This window comes from Oncorhynchus nerka, linkage group LG9b (genome assembly GCF_034236695.1).
Source record: "Oncorhynchus nerka isolate Pitt River linkage group LG9b, Oner_Uvic_2.0, whole genome shotgun sequence".
NCBI lineage: Eukaryota > Metazoa > Chordata > Actinopteri > Salmoniformes > Salmonidae > Oncorhynchus > Oncorhynchus nerka.
This window is the reverse complement of record NC_088424.1, coordinates 25,028,069-25,053,199: the sequence shown is the minus strand read 5'-3', so window position 1 is coordinate 25,053,199 and position 25,131 is coordinate 25,028,069. Positions and strand designations below refer to the sequence as shown.

The 25,131-nt window shown below is 43.6% G+C and overlaps 1 protein-coding gene across 3 annotated transcripts in view; it reads right to left on the bottom strand.

Moving 5' to 3' along the window:
• LOC115114499 (laminin subunit alpha-3-like) overlaps positions 1 to 25,131 on the bottom strand; it is a 114,230-nt gene that overhangs the window by 47,806 nt on the left and 41,293 nt on the right. For all 3 annotated transcript variants that reach the window (XM_065013456.1, XM_029642778.2, XM_065013455.1), the window contains exons 10-19: positions 19,231 to 19,362; positions 13,700 to 13,750; positions 13,363 to 13,410; positions 12,121 to 12,255; positions 11,785 to 11,925; positions 9,106 to 9,164; positions 8,395 to 8,494; positions 2,295 to 2,347; positions 1,596 to 1,701; positions 1,203 to 1,302 (exon numbers count right to left, since the gene is read on the bottom strand). In XM_065013456.1, the coding sequence (XP_064869528.1) occupies positions 1,203 to 1,302; positions 1,596 to 1,701; positions 2,295 to 2,347; positions 8,395 to 8,494; positions 9,106 to 9,164; positions 11,785 to 11,925; positions 12,121 to 12,255; positions 13,363 to 13,410; positions 13,700 to 13,750; positions 19,231 to 19,362 (925 nt within the window). The remainder of the gene's footprint in view (positions 1 to 1,202; positions 1,303 to 1,595; positions 1,702 to 2,294; positions 2,348 to 8,394; positions 8,495 to 9,105; positions 9,165 to 11,784; positions 11,926 to 12,120; positions 12,256 to 13,362; positions 13,411 to 13,699; positions 13,751 to 19,230; positions 19,363 to 25,131) is intronic.

Here is a 25,131-nt window from a genome sequence, read left to right as displayed (position 1 = left end):
GAACAGTTCTTGTGCTGACGTTGCTTCCAGAGGCAGTTTGGAACTCGGTAGTGAGTGTTGCAAACAAGGACAGACCATTTCTACCTGCTACGCGCTTCACGGCTGAGCCGCTGTTGCTCCTAGACGTTTCACTTCACAATAACAGCACTTACAGTCGACCAGCGCAGCTCTAGCAGGGCAGAAATTTGACGAACTGACCTGTTGGAAAGGTGGCATCCTGTGAAAGTGCCATGTTGAAAGTCACGGAGCTCTTCAGTAAGACCATTCTACTGCCAATGTCTGACCATGGAGATTTTATACACCTGTAAGCAACGGGTGTGGCTGAAATAGCCGAATCCACTAATTTGAAGGTGTGTCCACATACTTTTGTGTATATGTATATTGGCCTGTTGGAAACTACAACTCTGTACTACATCACACTGTAATGAACACAATGGGAGACAGCGAGATGGTTTCAAGCGTAGGGCGCAGCAGGTGTTTATGTGTAAAGGACCACAGGAGGAGGCAGGTAGCTGGGTCCAGGGGCAGGCAGAAGGTCATACACAGTGGGTCCAAAAAGGCAACAGTATAGGCAGGGAAAAGGCTAGTAATGTCGTCCGGGAGATCAGGCAATAGGTTGATAACAGGAAATCAGATAGGCTAAAGTACAGGCAGGGAAAAGGCATCGTTAGTGAGGCAGGCAAAAACTATCATACACGGAAGGATTACATGATGTGAAAAACAGAGCTCAGAATAGAAGCGTGTCACAAAACAAACAATACGTCACAATGATGGGGTACAAAGAACTGAACTAAATAGTGTGTAATAATGACATACAGGTGTGTGAACAGGTGATCAGAATTCAGATGATTGGGATCTGGCGAGTGAGCTGCGTTCAGGGGATCTACGTGTTTGAGAGTATGAGTTGGAAGCAGATGTTACACACACAGTTTGGGCTTGATCTGATTTATCTTTAGAGAAATTGTGCATTGCCCTCATAGAAAAAAAATTATGGAATTCAAATAATTTAACCAATGTTGGTCAATTAGTTGTTTAAAAACCCCAAAACAGACATTTTGGTTAGTCACTCAGAACTAGACACTGAAAAAATGCTAAGCGGCCCACCCAAGGGTTTCAATGGAAGAAATGTTTTTTTAATTTATGTGATAAGTTGAGAAGCAATAAATCCTGTCATTGTGTGTTTAGTTTCAGTCAGTCCTTACTCATTGCAGGTGCGGCCCACTATGTTCTTCCGACACTGGCACTGTCCAGACATCTCGTCACACCCTCTGCTGATGGCCCCACCCACATCACACTGGCAGCCTATCAGAGAGAGGCAGCAGGTCAATGAGGTCATTCTGATTAAAACAACCATAACAGATCATAAAGTCAACTCCTGACTCGAGGTAGTTCACTACCTTACATGTTAATTATTGATCTATTACTCACACAACATGTTCGGTCAAGTGAGACAGTCTTTGTGAGACAAAGACACACCTTTGTGACACATTCTATGGTTGATTAAGCTACTTCCCCACACGTTAGACAAACTGATAAGATAAAAAGAAGATTGGCTTCCTATAAATACACAGTCTGCTTCATGGTAGGTGACTCACCTTGACAGCCAAAATAGTTCCTCTTCTGCAGCAGGTAGTAGCCCTCCTTGCATGTGTCACAGGTATGGCTGAACACGTTGGGCTTGCAGAAACACTGCCCACTTTTCTACAATAGTAGACAATGCTGAAGTTAATGGGGAACTGCTTGTGAGAGGTGAACGTTGCAAAGTAAATTGTGATTTAGTAGTGTAATAATTCAGGGATAATCAACGAGGGACTATGCCTTCTATGGAAAATAATGAATTCTGCGCTAGTTGCATTATTTTCCAGAGAACGCACAGAGCCCTGAATTGATTATCCCTTTTATACCATGGCTGTAATTTAACACATTTGCTGGTAGAAATGTGTTCAACATCCACTGAAGTTTACTAGATAGCTACAGTTATTTCACTGGTAACCAAACAACAGACTTGTTTGCCATTATGAAAATCGAATTCAACAATGCCAATAATGTTTTCAATTCGACTTTGCTTTCAAAAGCAGCTCAAACAATAGCCACTGAATTATACCGTGCATATATACAATGAGTTATAGAAAGGCCTTCAACAATGCCATGGTTTAAAGGAAAATATCCAAAACAAATGGACCCCTTAGTTAAACATTAAGCGATTTATGGTAAAATGTTGTATAAATCAGTTAGTACTGGTGTGCTGGACATATGGCAGTAGAGTATGAGCAGGCAGAGGTAGACAGACTCACCTGTTGACACTCTCCTACCCCACTCAGGGTCCCTTTGACATCACAGTGACACTCTGGGAGAGAGATAGGAAGTATAAAGTGAGAAAAGTCTGCTCTATAGGTACAACTTGAAACAAATGAGTCACACATTATTCAGTGATGCAATGACAATACAATAGAGCATAAGCAGAGAGGTGATAGAATAACAACCATGGTAAAAGGGAAGATTAAAAGAGTGAGAAACAGAGAGAGCGAAACAGAGGGGGGGAGCGAGAGAGAGAAATGAAGAGCTGGGCACTGTAGGGTATAGGGAACAAGACTCTATTTACAGGATTCCACCACTTTCATGGGTGAAAAACAGCAGCAACAACAAATGTAAATCTTCTGAGCTGCACATATCCACAAAAGACCACTGCTCTCTTACTCTCCTAACCCTGTCAACCGTCAGAGAACAATCCTCAGTATTCATCCGGCCACAGTAAAACCTGAGGAATTCCTAAATATTAAAATATCTTCTTTCTAACTTCCCTCCATCCATATACCGTATCTCCTGGCAGCAGGCAGGCAAGCAGTGGTGATAACATTCTTGCAGAACTGTAACTTTAGACAGGTATCTGAACAAAGGCTGGGGCTGTTTCTACACTGTACTCACTGGCTGGTTGAGGAGAGGCAGTTCTGTACATGGTAGAATTATGAGGATGGGGGGGCAGAGGTTTTATGCAGAGAGTTCTCTCCACAATAACCCACATATAGTACCAGTCAAAAGTTTGGACACACCTACTCATTCAATGGTTTTTCTTTATTTGTACTATTTTCTACATTGTAGAATCATAGTGAACATCAAAATATTGAAATAACATATATGGAATCATGTAGTAACCAAAAAAAGTTATATATGTTGTATTTGAGATTCTTCAAAGTAGCCACCCTTTGCCTTGATGACAGCTTTGCACACTCTTGGCGTTCTCTCAACCAGCTTCACCTGGAATGCTTTTCCAACAGTTTTGAAGGACTTCCCGCATATGCTGAGCACTTGTTGGCTGCTTTTCGTTCACTCTGCGGTCCAACTCATCCTAAACCATCTCAATTGGGTTGAGGTGGGGTGATTGTGGAGGCCAGGTCATTGGCTGCAGCACTCCATTACTCTCCTTGGTCAAATAGCCCTTACGCAGCCTGGAGGTGTGCTGGGCAATTGTCCTGTTGAAAAACAAATGATAGTCCCACTAAGCGCAAACCAGATGGGATGGCGTATCGCTGCAGAATGCTGTGGTAGCCATGCTGGTTAAGAGTCCCTTAAATTCTAAATAAACTCAGCAATAAAAGAAAAGTCCCCCTTTCAGGACCCTGTCTTTCAAAGATAATTCGTAAAAATCCAAATAACTTCACAGATCTTCATTGTAAAGGGTTTAAACACTGTTTCCCATCCTTGTCCAGTGACCCATAAACAATAAATGAACATGCACCTGTTGAACGGTCATTAAGACACAGCTTAGAGATGGAAAGAAATTAAGGTCACAGTTATGCGCACTTAGGAGACTAAAGAGGCCTTTCTACTGACTCTGAAAAACACCAAAAGAAAGATGCCCAGGGTCTCTGCTCATCTGCGTGAACGTGCCTTAGGCATGCTGCAAGGAGGCATGAGGACTGCAGATGTGGCCAGGGCATTAAATTGCAATGTCCGTACTGTGAGACGCCTAAGACAGCACTACAGGGAGACATGACGGACACCTGATCGTCCTCGCAGTGGCAGACCACGTGTAACAACACCAGCACAGGATCGGTACATCTGAACATTATACCTGCGGGACAGGTACAGGGTGGCAACAACTGCTCAAGTTACACCAGGAACGCACAATCACTCCATCAGTGCTCAGACTGTCAGCAATAGGTTGAGAGAAGCTGGACTGAGGGCTGTAGGCCTGTTGTAAGGCAGGTCCTCACCAGACATCAGCGGCAACAACGTCGCCTGGACCAGACAGGATTGGCAAAAAGTGCTCTTCACTGACGAGTCGTGGTTTTGTTTCACCAGGGGTGATGGTCAGATTCGCATTTATCGTTGAAGGAATGAGCTACACTGAGGCCTGTAATCTGGAGCGGGATCGGAGGGTGAGGGCCATTCCCCCCAGAAATGTCAGGGAACTTGCAGGTGCCTTGGTGGAAATGTGGGGTAACATCTCAAGAACGGGTAAATCTGGTGCAGTCCATGAGGAGATGCACTGCAGTACTTAATACAGCTGGTGGCCACACCAGATACTGACTGTTTTTATTTTATTTTGACCCCCCCTTTGTTCAGGGACACATTATTTAATTTCTGTTAGTTACATGTCTGTGGAACTTGTTCAGTTTATGTCTCAGTTGTTGAATCTTGTTATGTTCATACAAATATTTACTCATGTTAAGTTTGCTGAAAATAATCGCAGTTGACAGTGAGGACGTTTCTTTTTTTGCTGAGTTTAAATCACTGACAGTGCCACCAGCAACGCACCCCCACACCATCACATCCATTCACCTAGTCCACATCCCACAAATACACAGCAGTTGGAACCAAAAATCTAAAATTTGGACAAATCAGACCAAAGGACAGATTTCCACCAGTCTAATGCCCATTGCTCATGTTTCTAGGCCCATCAAGTCTCTTCTTCTTATTGGTGTCCTTTGGTAGTGGTACAGCAAATCGACCATGAATGCCTGATTCATGCAGTCTCCTCTGAACAGTTGATGTTGAGATGTGTCTGTTACTTGAACTCTGAAGCATTTATTTTGGCTACAATTTCTGATGAACTTATCCTCTGTAGCAGAGGTTACTCTGGGTCTTCCTTTCCTGTGGCAGTCCTCATGAGAACCAGTTTCATCATAGTGCTTGATGGTTTTTGCGACTGCACTTGAAGAAACTTTCAAAGTTCTTGGCATTTTGTGGACTGACAGGCCTTCATGACTTAGTAATGATGGACTGTCGTTTCTCTTTGCTTATTTGAGCTGTTCTTGCCATAACACGGACTTGGTCTTTTACAAAATAGGGCTATCTTCTGTATACCACCCCTACCTTGTCACAACACAACTGATTGACACAAATGCATTAAGGACAGAAATTCCACAAATGAACTTCTAACAAGGCACACCTGTTAATTTAAATGCATTGCAGGTGACTACCTCATGAAGCTGGTTGAGAGAATGTCAAGAGTGTGCAAAGCTGTCATCAAGGCAAAGGTTGGCTACTTTGAAGAATCTCAAATATATTTTGATTTGTTTAATACTTTTTTGGTTACTACATGATTCAATATGTGTTATTTCATAGTTTTGATGTCTTCACTATTATTCTACAATGTAGAAATAATAAAAAATAAAGAAAAACCCTTGAGTAGGTGTCTAAACCTTTGACTGGTATTGTATGTCCTACAATTCCACTGTAAGGTTATTCTTGGACTTTCACAAAGATATTCATTTAAAACCTTGAGCTTTTACCTCCTGAAACACAGTTTAAATGACTGCTGTTAGTTAAACACCAAAGTAAAATAAAATGTGAAAGGAAAAAAAAAAACATCACATTTACACAAATATTCAGACCCTTTACTCAGTACCTTGTTGAAGCCCCTTTGGCAGTGATTACAGCCTCGAGTCTACTTGGGTATGACGCTACATGTTTGGCACACCTGTATTTGGGGGAGTTTCTCCCAATCTTCTCTTTAGATCCTCTCAAGCTTTGTCGGGTTGGATGGGGAGCGCACAACTATTTTCAGGTCTCTCCAGAGATGTTCGATCGGGTTCAAGTCTGGGCTCTGGCTGGGCGGCTCAAGGACATTCAGACACTTGTCCTGAAGCCACTCCTGCGTTGTCTTGGCTGTGTGCTCAGGGTCCTGTTGAAAGGTGAACCTTCGCCCCAGTCTGAGGTCCTGAGTGCTCTGGAGCAGTTTTTCATCAAGGATCTCTACTTTTCTCTGTTTATCATTCCCTCGATCCTGACTAGTCCCCACAGCATGATGGTGCCACCACCATGCTTCACCGTAGGGATGGTGCCAGGTTTTAATCCAGACGTGACGCTTCAGGCCAAAGTGTTCAATCTTGGCTTCATCAGACCAGAGAATCTTGTTTCTCATGGCCTGAGAGTCCTTTAGGTGCCTTTTGGCAAACTCCAAGTGGGATGTCATGTGCATTTTACTGAGGAGTGGCTTCCATCTGGCCACTCTACCTAATTGGTGGAGTGCTGTAGAGATGGTTGGTCTTCTGCAAGGTTCTCCCATCTCCACAGAGGAACTCTGGAGCTCTATCAGAATGACCATCAGGTTCTTGGTCACCTCCCCGGTTGCTCAGTTTGGCCGGGCGGCCAGCTCTTGGAAGAATCTAGGTGGTTCCAAACTTCTTCCATTTAAGAATGATGGAGGCCACTGTGTTTTTGGGAACCTTCAATGCTCCAGAAATGTTTTGGTATGCTTCCTTGATCTGTGTCTCGATACAATCCTGTCTCGGAGCTCTACGGACAATTCCTTCGACCTCATGGCTTGCTTTTTGCTCTGACATGCACAGGGGTGTGCTTTTCCAAATCATGTCCAATCAATAGAACTTACCACATGTGGTCTCCAATCCTGTCGTAGAAACATTTCAAGGATGATCAATGGAAACAGGATGCACCTGAGCTCAGAGCAAAGGGTCTAAATACTTATGTAAATACGTTTTTTTAGTGTTAATACATTTGCAAACATTCTAAAAACCTGTTTTCGCTTTGCCATTATGGGGCACTGTGTGTAGATTGATGAGGAACATTTTATATTTAATCAATTTTAGAATAAGGCTGGACACTTTCCGAATGAACTGTATGCCTGCCCAAATCATAATCCCACCGCCAACATGGGGCACTACGTTCACAACAATGACATCAGAAAACTGCTTGCCATCTGCCCGGTACAGTTGAAACCAGATTAATCCATGAAGAGCACTCTTCTCCAGTGTGCCAGTGGCCATCAAATGTGAGCATTCCCCTACTGAAGTCGGTGACGACGCCAAACTGCAGTCAGGTTAAGACCCTGGTGAGGATGACGAGCACGCAGATGAGCATCCCTGAGACAGTTTGTGCAGGAATTCTTCTGTTTTGCAAACCTACAGCTTCACCAGCTGTCCGGAAGGCTGGTTTCAATTGATACCGCTGGTTTAGAAGTCGGATGAGGTAGTCCTGGGCTGGCGTGGTTACATGTGGTCTTGTCACGATCATCGTAATCACATTCAGACCAAAGCGCAGCGTGAAATCGGTTCAACATATTTTATTTGAAGTGAACCGTACAAAAACAATAAAGAATAAATGAAACGTGACGTTCTGGAGTGCTCACAGGCAACAAACACAAAAACAAGATCCCACAATACACAGTGGGGAAATGGCTGCCTAAATATGATCCCCAATCAGAGACAACGATAAACAGCTGGTTCTGATTGGGAACCATACCAGGCCAACATAGAAATAAAACAACCTAGATTACCCACCCTAGTCACACCCAACCTAACCAAAATAGAGAATAAAAAGGCTCTCTATGGTCAGGGCGTGACAGGTCTGCGGTTGTGCAGCCGGATGGACGTACGGCTAAATTCTCTGAAATGACGTTGGAAGCGGCTTATAGTAAGGAAATTAACATTAAATTCTCTGAAATTGCGTTGGAAGCGGTTTATGGTAAGGAAATCAACATTCAATTCTCTGGCAACAGCTCTGGTGGACATCCCTGCTATATGCATGCCAATTGCACACTTCCTCAAAACTGTGGCATTGTGTTGTGTGACAAAACTGCACATTTTAAAGTGGCCTTATATTGTCACCAGCACAAGTTGCACCTATGTAGTGATCATGCTGTTTAATCAGCTTCTTGATATGCCACACCTGTCAGGTGGATGGATTATCTTGGCAAAGGATGTAAACAAATTTGTGCATAAAATTGTAGAGAAGTAAGCTTTTTGTGCGTATGGAACATATCTGGGATCTTTAATTTCACCTCATGAAACACGTTCCGTTTATATTTTTGTTCAGTGTACATCAGGATGTCATGAAGGCTTCATTTTAAAATGAGTATCTGTTATGAGTGGAGCAGGACAGTATAGCTGCAGAGATACATTAGTCGAGTAAGATCATATTCAGGTCACCCACCTATACAGCCGCTGGGGTTCTCTGTTGCTAGGTTCCAGTAGAGCGGTTTACATGTATCACACAGGGTTCCATCCACATTGGGCAGGCAGCCACAGGAACCCTATATCAGGATGACACACACGTGCAGACAGACACATCCCAAAGATCATTTAGATATTTGATTTGGAATTTTAAGACCCCTTGAAGTGTCAAAAAGAAAAAAATGTTTTGGCCTTCCTGCTATCTCTAAGGAGACGGATTGGGGGAGTCCAGGGGGTGAATTACTGCCTCACACTACAGAAAGAGGAGATAGGTTCCTGCCTCATGGGCCCATCTGGCTTAGACAAGGCTACGTACTTACAGCGTATTGCTTAAAACAGTAGTAGATATGCTTTTTTTTAAATGCGGAAACAAAACCCTACAACTAAGGTAAAATGTTTCAATAACCATTCACAATGGTAGTGATGTTTTCTTTCCAACAAAACATTTCACACAAAGCAACCCCGCCACACCTCTGGAAATCCTGTGTTTCAGAGGCATTGCTGCATCTTTTTCCTCTGTAATATCTAAGGAAGTCGCTTTTTCTCTTGTAGGTCCTCCCATTACCTCAGCTAATAAAACTATAAAGAATATAAAGAACGAAGAGGCTTACAGTGGGCCATGTTGGGGGAGGCAAAAAAAACTCAAAGTATTTCTCAGTCAGCCATGTTGTGGGAGGCATAGGTTGCATACCGTTTGTGGATCTGCTGTGGTGACCTCTGACCCTGCTGGGTTACACTGGCTGATAGAGGCTGGAATAGAAGATGTAAAAACGTCTGTAAAAACTTCACGCAAATTGTTATTTTATGAAGAAGAAAGACAGCTGTGCTCCACGGAATACATTTACAGAACAGTACTTTCTTGGCAAGGTCACACCAGGGGTGACTGAAGTAACTTATATCACACGGCTGGATACGAAAACTATCTCTACAATTATCAATTTTACACGTTGTATAAATCACATTGAGAAATGTTTGCCTAATATTTGGTCAAACACCCCCCGTGAAACATAACCATTGAACCATCTCCCGTGGGGATAGCATATCTTAAGACCAGCTCTACCTCCACATCACAAAGATGGTTTAGGTTACAGGTAGTCAATGGAATTGTTTAGAGAACAGAGCCTGTGGTCTTTTAAATTTTTTATTTAACTAGGCAAGTCAGTAAATAACAAATTCTTATTTACAATGACGGCCTACCCTGGCCAAAACCTAACCCGGATGATAATGAGCCAATTGTGCACCGCCCTATAGGATTCCCAATCACAGCCGGTTGTGATGCAGCCTGGAATCAAACCAGGGTCTGTAGTGACGCCTCTAGCACTGAGATGCAGTGCCTTAGACCGCTGAGCCACTTGGGAGCGAGTCTTGTGGTAACACATCTAGTTTCTACCAAATACAGGGGGGTCCGGAATTATTGGATCCCTTGATAAAGATGAGCAAAAACACTATTTAAAATAAATACAAATACTGAGCTTTATTGTATGTAAAACTTGTTTGGTATTATATTCTTCTATACTAATACAATTTCTCTGAGAAAGAGATTTTGTTTAACAAGTAATAAAGATGGGGGTAAAAATATTGGGTCCCGTTTTCAATACTCCAGCACCTAACGACATAGACATTCCTTCATAAATAATCTTTTCAGATTCTTGTTATCCTTCATCTGCACTTATAGGCTGCCCTCTTCAATTCAAACCACAGGTTTTCAATGAGTCTGTGGTCAATTAACTATTTATTTGTGGATTTGGTGTGTGCTTAGGGAATTGTCTTGCTGAAAGATCCACTTGTGGCCAAGTTTCAGTCCTGGCAGAGGCAACCAGGTTTTAGGCTAAAACGTCCTGGTAGTTAGTCAAATTCATGATGCCATTGACCTTAACGGCCCCACAAAATCAACATTTTGCAATGGCCATCTCAGTCTCTATACTTCAAACCCATTGAAAAACAGTCCATAAGTGCAGATATGGAAAGATTCTGTATGGAGGAATGGTCTAAAAGATCCTCTAAGATCCCTCCCAATGTGTTCTCCAAGGCTCAGTGCCATTATCCCCGCAAGGGGAGGGTACTGGACTATTGAAAACAGGGGATCCACGGGGATACTGGATACATGCTTATGGGCCAGTTGTGTCAAGTTGGCTGGATGTCCTTTGGGTGGTGGACCATTCTTAATACACACAGAAAACTGTTGAGTGTGATAAACCTGGCACCTACTACCATACTTCGTTCAAAGTCACTTAAATCTTTTGTCTTGCCCATTCACCCTCTGAATGGAACACATATACAATCCATATCTCAATTGTCTCAAGGCTTAAAAATCCTTCTTTAACGTGTCTCCTCCCCTTCATCTACACTAATTGAAGTAGATTTAATAAGTGACATCAATAAGGGATCATAGCTTTCAGCTGGATTCATCTGGTCAGTCTACGTCATGGAAAGACTTTGATTCAAGCAGGGGCTCCTAATGTTTTGTACACTGAGTCTATGTCCCCCTCTACTTCTATACTGTCTAAATAAACCCCCAAAATATGAAGGGAGTTTTTTTTTCAATGCAAAGAAAGAATCTAGTGAGGTATCCTGAACACTGTGGAAAGTGGAGGCCTGACACAGAACAACGATCACATTGCTGGCCCACCACCCCAGGGCGACACAGACAATGGCCTGATACTGGGTTACACATGGGGTCATAGGAACCCTCCCCAGAAAACTGCCAGACTGGGGAGAGAGAAAGGCACAGAGAGAGGGACTGTGAGATGTGTCATGGGAGAATGAGATGACGTAGTGTCAAATCAAATGCCTCTAACAGCACAGATCATAATAAATCTGCACTAGGGTAGCCTAGTGGTTAGAGCGTTGGACTAGTAACCGGAAGGTTGCGAGTTCAAACCCCCGAGCTGACAAGGTACTAATCTGTCGTTCTGCCCCTGAACAGGCAGTTAACCCACTGTTCCCAGGCCGTCATTGAAAATAAGAATGTGTTCTTAACTGACTTGCCTGGTTAAATAAAGATTTAAAAAAATATGTATCTTTTAAAGACAGGAATACACTCGTGTTTAAATGGATCAAGTCTATATGGGTCGGCTTTGCTTTCAGTGATTTGTTTTGTTCAGACAACTATGGGTAAATCATAAAAATAGAATGACTAGATAAGACAGATTTGATTTATGTGGGGTAAATCAACATGGGCTTTAAGGGTCATTGTGGGAGAATCTGTAGCTACAGTGCTGAATAGGGTCATTAAACCCTGTGAGACTACGCATCAGTTGTTCCATCAGCAGCAGCTAGGTCATGTAAATGTTGATGTGGGCGAATCAGTGTCTGCAGTGCAATAGCCCTCCCGTGGGTGTGGCCAAAACAAAAGGGTGAAAACACGCACAGGCACAGTCTGGGTATCCATAGTAACTGGGGGCACACTGGTCACATTGCTGTCCCACGTAGTTGGCACGGCAATGGCACTGTCCGTTGGGCCCGCAGACTCTGTCAGTCGCACCTGCACCGTCACAACGACACACTGTCACTGTGAAAAGAAGTGGTGGGAAAGAGATGACTGTTTCTGTCTACTACAGGTTGAATTTTGTCAATAATGAAACAAAACAATTAATGAATCTTGTGGGGTCATATTTTGCTGTAAAATGGACTTCAAAGAGGTTTAGAGAATGAAAATGGTTGATCTATTTGTGCTGTGGTTTGGTGAGAGGGAACGGTTCCTCACTTTGGCAGTTAGGGAAGGTGTGGTGTCCTGGTCGACAGCGGTCACATTGCCTGCCTTCCACCCCTTCACGGCACACGCAGCGCCCTGACGCATCACACAGCTCCAGAACTGATCCACGTCGGTCACACAAACACTCTGAAAATAAATACAAAATAAAAATACATTATTGACTGCAGACACACTATCTGAATGTAAATAAACACAGAAGACACATTTCATCACACAACACCAGAAAAGCTAGATTGAGGCTCAATATATAATGGGAAGCCCCACAGCCTTTCCCACGACATGTGCCATTAGCAATGGGCCTTTCTTTAACACAGTTTAAGATTAAATTCCTTCTTGTCAGGACACTGGATGAAAGTAAATGATTTTTGTCGCCCACATTCCCAGACAAACAATAAAAATCGGAGACTGAAACAGAGTAAAAGACATCCTTTATATCCTTGTTTCAAATAAAAACAAGCTATTTTTCTAATCTGGCATTTCCCCCAAGTTGATCCCAGCAAGAGAGAAAACAAAGTCAACCGGAAATTTGGGAGGGGACCGTTCATAGATATTAATAGAATGTCTGTTTGTTTCTCCCTGAACCATCCCAGCTGACCCAGTGGCATCATGGGAAGAAGACATGCTGGCAACCATCAGGCAAGAAAGAGCACTTAACCTTCAGAACCCCATTAAAGAACACATGCTGATATTCCAAAGTCGGGATCTTGAAATCAGATGAGTACACAGTGCAGTTTGACACAAAGTAAACCCATTTGGATTGAGTGGTCCCCTAAAAGGTCTAGTAATCCTCTGTTTTATGACCTGCCCTGTCCATATATAACTCAAAGGCATGGCCCACAGAAAGAGTCTGAGGCAGTGCTCTCTACAAGCAGGACATCTCAAATAGAGAGAGAGTGGGAGGGAGAGAGAGAGAGAGAGGATGAGGGGGAGAGAGAGAGGATGAGAGGGGAGAGAAAGCGGAGAGAGAGAGGATGAGAGGCGAGAGTGATAAAGAGAGAGAGAGAGGATGAGGGGGAGAGAGAGAGGATGAGAAGGGAGAGAAAGCAGAGAGAGAGAGGATGAGAGCGAGAGAGAAAGAGAGAGAGAAAGAGAGAGAGAGAAAGAGAAAACACAGAGACAGATTCTCAGCCTCATTCCTTTAGAGGTGTCAGGAGCCCTACTGCCTTACAGGAGTCAGAGCTGAGGTGCTGTAAAAGCTGTTAGTCTAGCGTAGGGTAGTCTAATCACACTCACGTTGACAGCTGGGTGGTCCGAAATAACCAACAGGGCAGGCAGTGGGCCCTGTGGATAGAGATGAAAGAAGGAGGGGGAAGGAGAGGGAGACACAGAGACAGGGTGAGAGAGGGGTGGGGTGCAGGGAGGGAGGGAGAAAGAGAGAAAAAGAGAGGTGTAAAGAAGGTGATAAACTAAATCAGATAAACAAGATCATTATCAGAGGTATCAGACTAACATATAACATAACAAATTGGTAGTTTATGTTCATGTGGTCATGTTTTGTCTTGTTATAAAAGTGTATGTTAGATTACATTACACTGTGGTTACATTATAGTATAATGTGTACAACACTTACCCACTATATGGCCGGCAGGAGATTTAGTGGTGGGCTGGTAGATTGGATATCCTGATTTAAAAGAAAAGCGTAAAATCTATTTCAACACCATGAATATCTACAGTGGTTTGTGTGCTGTGCTCTACCCCAGTAATCTTGTAATCGACTTGGTACGAGGAACAAGCTAAGAGCTCGTAGGAAAGAAATTGTACTGAGCACTCCATGAAAATGCAAAATACTGCAACATCATTTTAATCATGATGATTCATGAGCTTTAAGATAAAGACCAAAAAGAAACCCTCCTGGCAAATAGAGATATTGTTGATGATAGCAGCCCACCCCAAACAGAACTTGATTTAGTTACTACCAGGGAGTCTGTCTACTATTCATGTTTAGACTGCTCTTGGAGCACTCACAGCCTCTAAAAGATCAAATCCTGCTTTTAATAATCACATCCAGTAATAAATCTCTGTTACTGTATTAATAAAATGCCAACCCAAATTCTTCATTCCACATTAAATCTTCTGTTTATATGACAAGGGAAAGCTAACCACCTGGGGTCGATTACTCACCCATTAGAATTTCTGTATAAAACCTCTGTATAAAAGTTGACATGAAAGGTTTAGTTAATGATTTGTGTCTACCATAGCTAAATCAACAGGGTAATCAAGATATGTATACAGCCCCTTTCGTTTTTACTGTGGAAGGCATGATTAGACTATGGGGATGAGGAGGTTTGTTGTGGAATTTAGCCAGGACAACATCATGTTTCACTTTCTATGGGATTGGACTGATCCAGAGAACATCAGTTAAACAGATTCCAGATTTACAATATCAGTAAACAGTGAGGAACAGAACGCATCTTCAAGATGACACTGTCCTTGTTAATACAGCAACTGTGGAAAGACATGAGAGTAGGCATGAAAGTAACATATATTAGTCAACTGTGTTTCTAATAAGGACTTGGTCATTTAAGAAAATAGACAACTCAACCTAAAGACATGCAGGGTGAGGCGTGTGTCTGTGTTGACGTGCTAAGTTGAAGGTACGACAGAATGAGGAGAGTGTGGTAAAGGATTGATATTTCATTTCTTCTGAGAATATGTTGTAGCAGTACTGCAGTCTTTGGATGAGTAGCCTTCACTGTAATTTGTATGAATGTATTTATTGTGTGTTTATATATCTATGATCCTAAAATGTAAATTCATTATTACATGCAAATCCAGTTCATTGATATTTTCCAATCAACTCAAACTTTACCTTTGTGTGAATGTACAGTATTTCAACTCTGTAATCAGAACATTCCTCGTGCTTCTCATGGTGTCAGACCAAAGTCCATGATTGACAAGCCCTTACTTAAAGGACGTCGCCACATAGAATGTAGAATGTCCCTTTAATTGTCAGTTGACTACTTGTGAGCCTTTCTAATTAGCTAATTGCACACACCTGTGGCTTCCGGCTTCAAGTGCTCAGTTTCTTTAAAAATGGAGGATGATGTTCAGTGTGAGGAGGACTGCTGGTATTGCATGAAAGTTTTAATAAAAATAGCCTATCACCATCTCTGTCTCGTCAATGTGAGAGGGCGTCGGCCAGCTCCCTCACACAGCTCCACAGAAAACATATCCTGCATACTTGTTTTTTTTTTCTTTAGATCTGGGAATGTTGATCCAAAACATGAAATAATTCAACAAAAATTCTTACATGTTATATAGGAATGAGGTCAATTAGCCTTCTTCCGATCCCAACTCCTCACAACATTCTGCATGGCTCTTACTGTATAGTAAAGCTTCCTCTGAGGTCAAAAGCAGGACTTCCTCAATTAAGAGCTTCTGAAGGGGTTTCCTTCCTCACCCTGTGTCCAAATGTAAACCAAGCTAGGGCAGGGCTATATTATACGCCTTCTTATTTGTTATTCATTCATACGTTTGTTCATTCTCCCACTTGAGCGATTTCCTAGGTTAGCTAGCCAGCTATTGTCGTTCTTTTAATGCAACGTAACGTAAATCAACACTGCTAGCTAGCCAGCTAGCCCCGAATAGCAGCACAGTAGCACAGTAGAAACCATTACACTCAACGGAACGACTTGATTAGTGTAGTGTCAACAACGCAGACACTGCCAGCTAGCCTACATAGTCAACAACGCAGCCTCTGCCAGCTAGCCTACTTCAGCAGTACTGTATCATTTTAATCATTTAGGTCAATAAGATTCTTGCTACGTAAGCTTAACTTTCTGAACACTCGAGACGTGTAGTCCACTTGTCATTCCAATCTCCTTTGCATTAGCGTAGCCTCTTGTGTAGCCTGTCAACTATGTGTCTGTCTATCCCTGTTCTCTCCTCTCTGCACAGACCATACAAACGCTCCACACCGCGTGGCCGCGGCCACCCTAATCTGGTGGTCCCAGCGCGCACGACCCACGTGGAGTTCCAGGTCTCCGGTAGCCTCTGGAACTGCCGATCTGCGGCCAACAAGGCAGAGTTCATCTCAGCCTATGCCTCCCTCCAGTCCCTCGACTTCTTGGCACTGACGGAAACATGGATCACCACAGACAACACTGCTACTCCTACTGCTCTCTCTTCGTCTGCCCACGTGTTCTCGCACACCCAGAGAGCTTCTGGTCAGCGGGGTGGTGGCACCGGGATCCTCATCTCTCCCAAGTGGTCATTCTCTCTTTCTCCCCTTACCCATCTGTCTATCGCCTCCTTTGAATTCCATGCTGTCACAGTTACCAGCCCTTTCAAGCTTAACATCCTTATCATTTATCGCCCTCCAGGTTCCTCGGAGAGTTCATCAATGAGCTTGATGCCTTGATAAGCTCCTTTCCTGAGGACGGCTCACCTCTCACAGTTCTGGGCGACTTTAACCTCCCCACGTCTACCTTTGACTCATTCCTCTCTGCCTCCTTCTTTCCACTCCTCTCCTCTTTTGACCTCACCCTCTCACCTTCCCCCCTACTCACAAGGCAGGAAATACGCTCGACCTCATCTTTACTAGATGCTGTTCTTCCACTAACCTCATTGCAACTCCCCTCCAAGTCTCCGACCACTACCTTGTATCCTTCTCCCTCTCGCTCTCATCAAACACTTCCCACACTGCCCCTACTCGGATGGTATCGCGCCGTCCCAACCTTCGCTCTCTCTCCCCCGCTACTCTCTCCTCTTCCATCCTATCATCTCTTCCCTCTGCTCAAACCTTCTCCAACCTATCTCCTGATTCTGCCTCCTCAACCCTCCTCTCCTCCCTTTCTGCATCCTTTGACTCTCTATGTCCCCTATCCTCCAGGCCGGCTCGGTCCTCCCCTCCCGCTCCGTGGCTCAACGACTCATTGCGAGCTCACAGAACAGGGCTCCGGGCAGCCGAGCGGAAATGTAGGAAAACTCGCCTCCCTGCGGACCTGACATCCTTTCACTCCCTCCTCTCTACATTTTCCTCCTCTCTCTCTGCTGCTAAAGCCACTTTCTACCACTCTAAATTCCAAGCATCTGCCTCTAACCCTAGGAAGCTCTTTGCAACCTTCTCCTCCCTCCTGAATCCTCCTCCCCCCCCTCCTCCCTCTCTGCAGATGACTTCGTCAACCATTTTGAAAAGAAGGTCGACGACATCCGATCCTCGTTTGCTAAGTCAAACGACACCGCTGGTTGTGCTCACACTGCCCTACCCTGTGCTCTGACCTCTTTCTCCCCCTCTCTCCAGATGAAATCTCGCGTCTTGTGACGGCCGGCCGCCCAACAACCTGCCCGCTTGACCCTATCCCCTCCTCTCTTCTCCAGACCATTTCCGGAGACCTTCTCCCTTACCTCACCTCGCTCATCAACTCATCCCTGACCGCTGGCTACGTCCCTTCCGTCTTCAAGAGAGCGAGAGTTGCACCCCTTCTGAAAAAACCTACACTCGATCCCTCCGATGTCAACAACTACAGACCAGTATCCCTTCTTTCTTTTCTCTCCAAAACTCTTGAACGTGCCGTCCTTGGCCAGCTCTCCCGCTATCTCTCTCAGAATGACCTTCTTGATCCAAATCAGTCAGGTTTCAAGACTAGTCATTCAACTGAGACTGCTCTTCTCTGTATCACGGAGGCGCTCCGCACTGCTAAAGCTAACTCTCTCTCCTCTGCTCTCATCCTTCTAGACCTATCGGCTGCCTTCGATACTGTGAACCATCAGATCCTCCTCTCCACCCTCTCCGAGTTGGGCATCTCCGGCGCGGCCCACGCTTGGATTGCGTCCTACCTGACAGGTCGCTCCTACCAGGTGGCGTGGCGAGAATCCGTCTCCACACAAACGTGCTCTCACCACTGGTGTCCCCCAGGGCTCTGTTCTAGGCCCTCTCCTATTCTCGCTATACACCAAGTCACTTGGCTCTGTCATAACCTCACATGGTCTCTCCTATCATTGCTATGCAGACGACACACAATTAATCTTCTCCTTTCCCCCTTCTGATGACCAGGTGGCGAATCGCATCTCTGCATGTCTGGCAGACATATCAGTGTGGATGACGGATCACCACCTCAAGCTGAACCTCGGCAAGACGGAGCTGCTCTTCCTCCCGGGGAAGGACTGCCCGTTCCATGATCTCGCCATCACGGTTGACAACTCCACTGTGTCCTCCTCCCAGAGCGCTAAGAACCTTGGCGTGATCCTGGACAACACCCTGTCGTTCTCAACTAACATCAAGGCGGTGGCCCGTTCCTGTAGGTTCATGCTCTACAACATCCGCAGAGTACGACCCTGCCTCACACAGGAAGCGGCGCAGGTCCTAATCCAGGCACTTGTCATCTCCCGTCTGGATTACTGCAACTCGCTGTTGGCTGGGCTCCCTGCCTGTGCCATTAAACCCCTACAACTCATCCAGAACGCCGCAGCCCGTCTGGTGTTCAACCTTCCCAAGTTCTCTCACGTCACCCCGCTCCTCCGCTCTCTCCACTGGCTTCCAGTTGAAGCTCGCATCCGCTACAAGACCATGGTGCTTGCCTACGGAGCTGTGAGGGGAACGGCACCTCAGTACCTCCAGGCTCTGATCAGGCCCTACACCCAAACAAGGGCACTGCGTTCATCCACCTCTGGCCTGCTCGCCTCCCTACCACTGAGGAAGTACAGTTCCCGCTCAGCCCAGTCAAAACTGTTCGCTGCTCTGGCCCCCCAGTGGTGGAACAAACTCCCTCACGACGCCAGGACAGCGGAGTCAATCACCACCTTCCGGAGACACCTGAAACCCCACCTCTTTAAGGAATACCTAGGATAGGATAAAGTAATCCCTCTCACCCCCTTAAAAGATTTAGATGCACTACTGTTCCACTGGATGTCATAAGGTGAATGCACCAATTTGTAAGTCGCTCTGGATAAGAGCGTCTGCTAAATGACTTAAATGTAAATGTAAATGTGATGGTCATTCAGTCATTTATTTGGTGTTCGTTGGTTAATTAGTTTGTCTGTCCCGCCAGCCATCCATTCATTCAGTCATTAATTTCCTCTGTGTACAACATATTTCCAATCCCAAATAATCGCTTTATACAAATAATTGGTACATCTTAGAAATGAGGAGAGTTTACGTACTGATGCACTGCGGGTAGCCATAGTAACCATCTGCACAGCGTTCACAGTTGTTTCCCGTGAATTCTGCCCGGCATCGGCAGCGCCCTGTCCCCATCTCACAAGCAGCAGTCGTCCTGGCATCACACCTGCAGGCTGTAGTCACACACACACACACACACACACACACACACACACACACACACACACACACACACAAACACACAGTCATGGGAAAAGACTGCTCTTGCTGCTTGTGACATACAGTGCATTCGGAAAGTATTCATACCCCTTCGCTTTTTCCACATTTTATTACAATTCAGCCTTATTTTAAATTGATTTTAAAAAATCTTATCAACCTACACACAATACCCCATAATGACAAAGCAAAAACAGGTTTAGACATTTTTTTAAATGTATTACAATTTTTAAACTGAAATATCACATTTACATAAGTATTCAGACACTTTACTCAGTACTTTGTTGAAGCACCTTTGGCAGTGATTACAACCTTGAGTTTTCTTGGTAAGACGCTAAAAGCTTGGCACACCTGTATTTGGGGAGTTTCTCCCATTCTTCTCTGCAGATCCTCGGAAGCTCTGTCAGCTTGGAAGGGGAGCATCACTACACAGCTATTTTCAGGTCTCTCCGGGTTCAAGTCCAGGCTCTGGCTGGGCCACTCAAGAACATTCAGAGACTTGTCCCGAAGCCACTACTGCGTTGTCTTGGTTGTGTGCTTAGGGCCGTTGCCCTGTTGGAAGGTGAACCTTCACTCCAGTCTGAGGTCCTGAGCGCTCTGGAGCAGGGTTTCATGAAGGATCTCTCAGTACTTTGCTCTGTTTATCTTTCCCCTCAATCCTGACAAGTCTTCCAGTCCCTTCAGCAGAAAAACATCCCCACAGCATGATGGTACCACCACCATGCTTCACCGTAGGGATGGTGCCAGGTTTCCTCCAGACATGACTCTTGGAATTCAGGCTGGAGATGGTTGTCCTGGAAGGTTCTCCCATCTTCACAACGGAACTCTGGAGCTCTGTCAGAGTGACCATCTCCCCCGATTGCTCAGTTTGGCTGGGTGGGCAGCTCTAGAGTCTTGGTGGTTCCAAACTTCTTCCATTTATGAATGATGAAGGCCACTGTGTTCTTGGGGACCTTCAATGTGTTCTTGGGTACCCTTCCTCAGAGCTGTTCCTCGACACAATCCTGTCTCGGAGCTCATTCCTTTGACCTCATGGCTTGGTTTTTGCTCTGACATGCACGGTCAACCATGGGACCTTATATAGACAGGTGTGTGCCTTCCAAATCAATCAATTGAATTTTCCACAGGTGGACTCCAATGAAGTTGTAGAAACATCTCAAAGATAATCAGGATGCACCTGATCTCAATTTCTAGTCTCATAGCAAAGGGTCCAAATACTTATGTAAGTATCTGTTTTTAATTTTTTATACATTTGCAAAAATGTCCAAAACCTGTTTTCGCTTTTTCATTATGGGGTATTGTGTGTAGATTGATGAGGAATAAGAATAAGGATGTAACATAACAAAATGTGTCTGAATACTTTCCGAATGCACTGTATACGACAACAATCAAAGAAAATTATGATGGAGCTAACAAGCTTTCACAGTCTGTGTTTTCCCAAGAAAACACCTTCCGCTGTTGAGCTCACTTAAGGGCTTAGAAGCATTTCCTATACATGCGATGCATTAGTTTCTCATCCAGACTGACATCAGAATGGAAATTAAATGAACATACTATGTGGGCATAAACAGCACAGTGACGTCAGGATTGTGTCTTATCAATCTCCTGCTAAATTGTCTCTCAGTCAGATTATATGTGACACACACAAATATGTATGGTCACAGTTTTGTGTTATTTTCATTTTCTTTAATTTAAGAGATATTTTTTAAACTAAATATTCTGTTTAAGAATATACAGTTGAAGTCGGAAGTTTACATACACCTTAGCCAAACACATTTAAACTCTGTTTTTCACAATTCCTGACATTTAATCCAAGTAACAATTCCCTGTCTAAGGTCAGTTAGGATCACCACTTTATTTTACGAATGTGAAATGTCAGAATAATAGTAGAGAGAATTATTTATTTCAGCTTTTATTTCTTTCATCACATTCCCAGTGGGTCAGAAGTTTACATATACTCAATTAGTATTTGGTAGCATTGCCTTTAAATAGTTTAATTTCAAAAGCTTCCCACAATAAATTGGGTGATTTTTGGCCCATTCCTCCTGACAGAGCTGGTGTAACTGAGTCTGGTTTGTAGGCAGGTCAGGTCTTTGTGATGGCCACTCCAATACCTTGTCTTTGTTGTCCTTAAGCCATTTTGCCACAACTTCGGAAGTATGCTTGGGGTCATTGTCCATTTGGAAGACCCATATGCGACAAAGCTTTAACTTCCTGACTGATGTCTTGAGATGTTGCTTCAATATATCCACATAATTTTCCTGCCTCATGATGCCATCTATTTTGTGAAGTGCACCATTCCCCCCTGCAACAAAGCAACCCCACAACATGATGCTGCCACCCCCACGCTTCACGGTTGGGATGGTGTTCTTCAGCTTGCAAGCGTCTCCCTTTTTCCTCCAAACACAACGATGATCATTATGGTCAAAGTTCCATTTTTCTTTCATCAGACCAGAGGACATTTCTCCAAAAAGTACGATCTTTGTCCGCATGTGCAGTTGCAAATCATAGTCTGGCTTATTTATGGCGGTTTTGGAACAGTGGCTTCTTCCTTGCTGAGCGGCCTTTCAGGTTATGTTGATATAGGACTCGTTTTACTGTGGATATAGATACTTTTGTACCTGTTTCCTACAGCATCTTCACAAGGTCCTATGCTGTTGTTCTGGGATTGATTTGCACTTTTCGCAGCAAAGTACGTTCATCTCTAGGAGACAGAACGTGTCTCCTTCCTGAGCGGTATGACGGCTGCGTGGTCCCATGGTGTTTATTGCGTACTATTGTTTGTACAGATGAACGTGGTACCTTCAGGCGTTTGGAAATTGCTCCCAAGAATGAACCAGACTTGTGGAGGTCTACAATGTTTTTTCTGAGGTCTTGGCTGATTTCTTTTGATTTTCCCATGATGTCAAGCAAAGAGGCACTGAGTTTGAAGGTAGGCCTTGAAATACATCCACAGGTACAACTCCAATTGACTCAAATGATGTCAATTAACCTATCAGAAGCTTCTAAAGCCATGACATAATTTTCTGGAATTTTCCAAGCTGTTTAAAGGCATAGTCAACTTAGTGTATGTAAACCTCTGACCCACTGGAATTGTGATACAGTGAATTATAAGTGAAATAATCTGTCTGTAAACAATTGTTGGAAAAATTACTTGTGTCATGCACCAAGTAGATGTCCTAACCGACTTGCCAAAACTATAGCTTGTTAACAATTCATTTGTGGAGTGGTTGAAAAACGAGTTTTAATGACTAAGTGTATGTAAAATTCCGACTTCAACTGTATATCAGATGGACCGTCATTATGGTTTGGAAGAGGCCGCTGTCTTAGTCAACCAGTGTTCAAATTATTGATTGTCAAATTATAAGTGTTTCGCTTGTTCACATAAACATTGTCACGCCCTGACCTTAGAGAGACGTTTTATTTCTCTATTTGGTTAGGTCAGGGTGTGATGTGGGGTGGGCATTCTATGTTTTGTTTTCTATGTTTCTTTATTTCTATGTTTTGGCCGGGTATGGTCCTCAATAAGGAACAGCTGTCTATCGTTGTCTCTGATTGGGAATCATACTTAGGTAGCCCTTTATCCCTCCGTCAGTGTGGGTAGTTGACTTTTGTTAGTGGCATTTAGCCCTTGTAAGCTTCATGGTTGTTTATCTGGTTTCTTGTTTTGTTGGCGTCCTTCCATAATAAAGGAAAATGTACGCTCACCACACTGCACTTTTGTCCACTTATTCCTTCCAGGAAGACGGCCGTGACTGTCACGCCCTGACCGTAGATTGCTTTGTATGTTTCTATTTTTAGTTTGGTCAGGGTGTGATGTGGGTGTTCTTTCTTTGTCTATGTGTTTGGCTTGGTATGGTTCTCAGTCAGAAGCAGCTGTCTATCATTGTCTCTGATTGAGAGCCATACTTATGTAGCCTGTTTCCCATTTTGAGTTGTGGGTGATTGTTTTCTGTCTCTGTGTCTGCACCAGACAGAACTGTTTCGTTTTCGTTCGTTCTACTTGTTATTTTGTTTTTGTGTTCAGTTTTAATAAATATTAACATGGACACGTACCACGTTGCATATTAATCTGATCCTTCCTACTCCTCCTCAGAGTAGGAAAATCATTACAGTGACAAACATAGACAAGAGCAATTTGTTTTGTAGTTAGTCATAATTCAGCAAGAAAATTAAATTGCCTTCTATGCATTCTGTTCTATATAATAATTGCCTTTTTTCTCCAAGAAGCCCACACAGGTTCCTCTTACTTGAATGAACAAAAAATATGTATCCTGACAAATACCAAATGACCTTTACATTCATTCTATTCTCTAATAAGGTCCGTAGGGCTTTTTACAACAGAGATGGTTTCTGCTGTGCTGGTGCAGCCACATCCTGCTTCTGTCATTTGTCACACAATAGGGGTGGTTTTCTAGGATAATCTATGGCCCTATTCCTACTTTATAGTGAACTAATTCTCACCTTTTTAGATGAACAAAGATACAGTTTAGGCTATAATGTACATATATAAATATATGTTTAGTTTTATTGTTGAATGTTTTTCAGTTGTTCAAATGGATTACCTGGTAAACCATATCTCCTGATTTCTAGAATAATCTCAAAATGCTGGATTGCTTTAGTAAAGCCTGCTGTAACTCTAGGGATGCATCTATCATCATGAGTTAACCCTGTTGACCTCTGTTGTGCTTTCAAGGGATCACAAGCCACCTGTCAACCTGTTACTGTCATTTAATTTACTATTATTAGTTGGGCTACTACAGCTGTATATGGATTACTACAGTAAATGGGTTACCTTACACTCCAGTACCACATTCATTTGCCTGTTGTATGACATGTTCCCTTCATAATTATGATGGATCTGCATTTCAAATGGTCACAGGCTAGTGTTGACAATCTCAAATTGAAGCATCATTGTTTTCCTTGAAATTACAGTATTTGATTGAATATGAGAACATTATACTAAAACGTAAGATTCATATGAATGTCTTCTCATCTGAGGTTTTAGATCCAGAGGAGGGTTAACAAGGTGACTATGGGAACACAGTTTTACTGTAGGACTTGTTACTTCACTCCAGAATAACCCAGGCCGCTCCCTCTCCCCCTCCCTCCATCCCCCCTTTCATCCTGATGCAACATTTAACAGAGATGGAGAGATGGAGTAGGAAAGACTTGAGGACAGATACTTCCAAGTTTAAAATAGGAGGGCTGTTGTCACGCCCTGGCCTTAGTATTTTGTGTTTTCTTTATTATTTTGGTCAGGCCAGGGTGTGACATGGGTATTTATGTGGTGTGTTTTGTCTAGGTTTTTTTTGTAGGTTATGGGATTGTGGTTTAGTGACGTAGTCTAGGTAAGTCTATGGTTGCCTAGAGTGGTTCTCAATCAGAGGCAGGTGTTTATCGTTGTCTCGAATTGGGAACCATATTTAGGCAGCCATATTCTTTGAGTGTTTCGTGGGTGATTGTTCCTGTCTCTGTGTTTGTTGCACCAGATTTTTCACGTTTATTGTTCTTGTTTATTGTTCTTGTTTATTGTTCTTGTATATTGTTCGTATTTTCATCTTTATTAAAGATGTTTATAAATAATCACGCTGCATTTTGGTCCTCCTCTCTTTCATCGGAAGAAAACCGTAACAGAATCACCCACCACAACAGGACCAAGCGGCGTGGTGACAGGCAGCGGCAGCAGGAGCAGCAAAATCCAGATTTCTGGACATGGGAGGAAA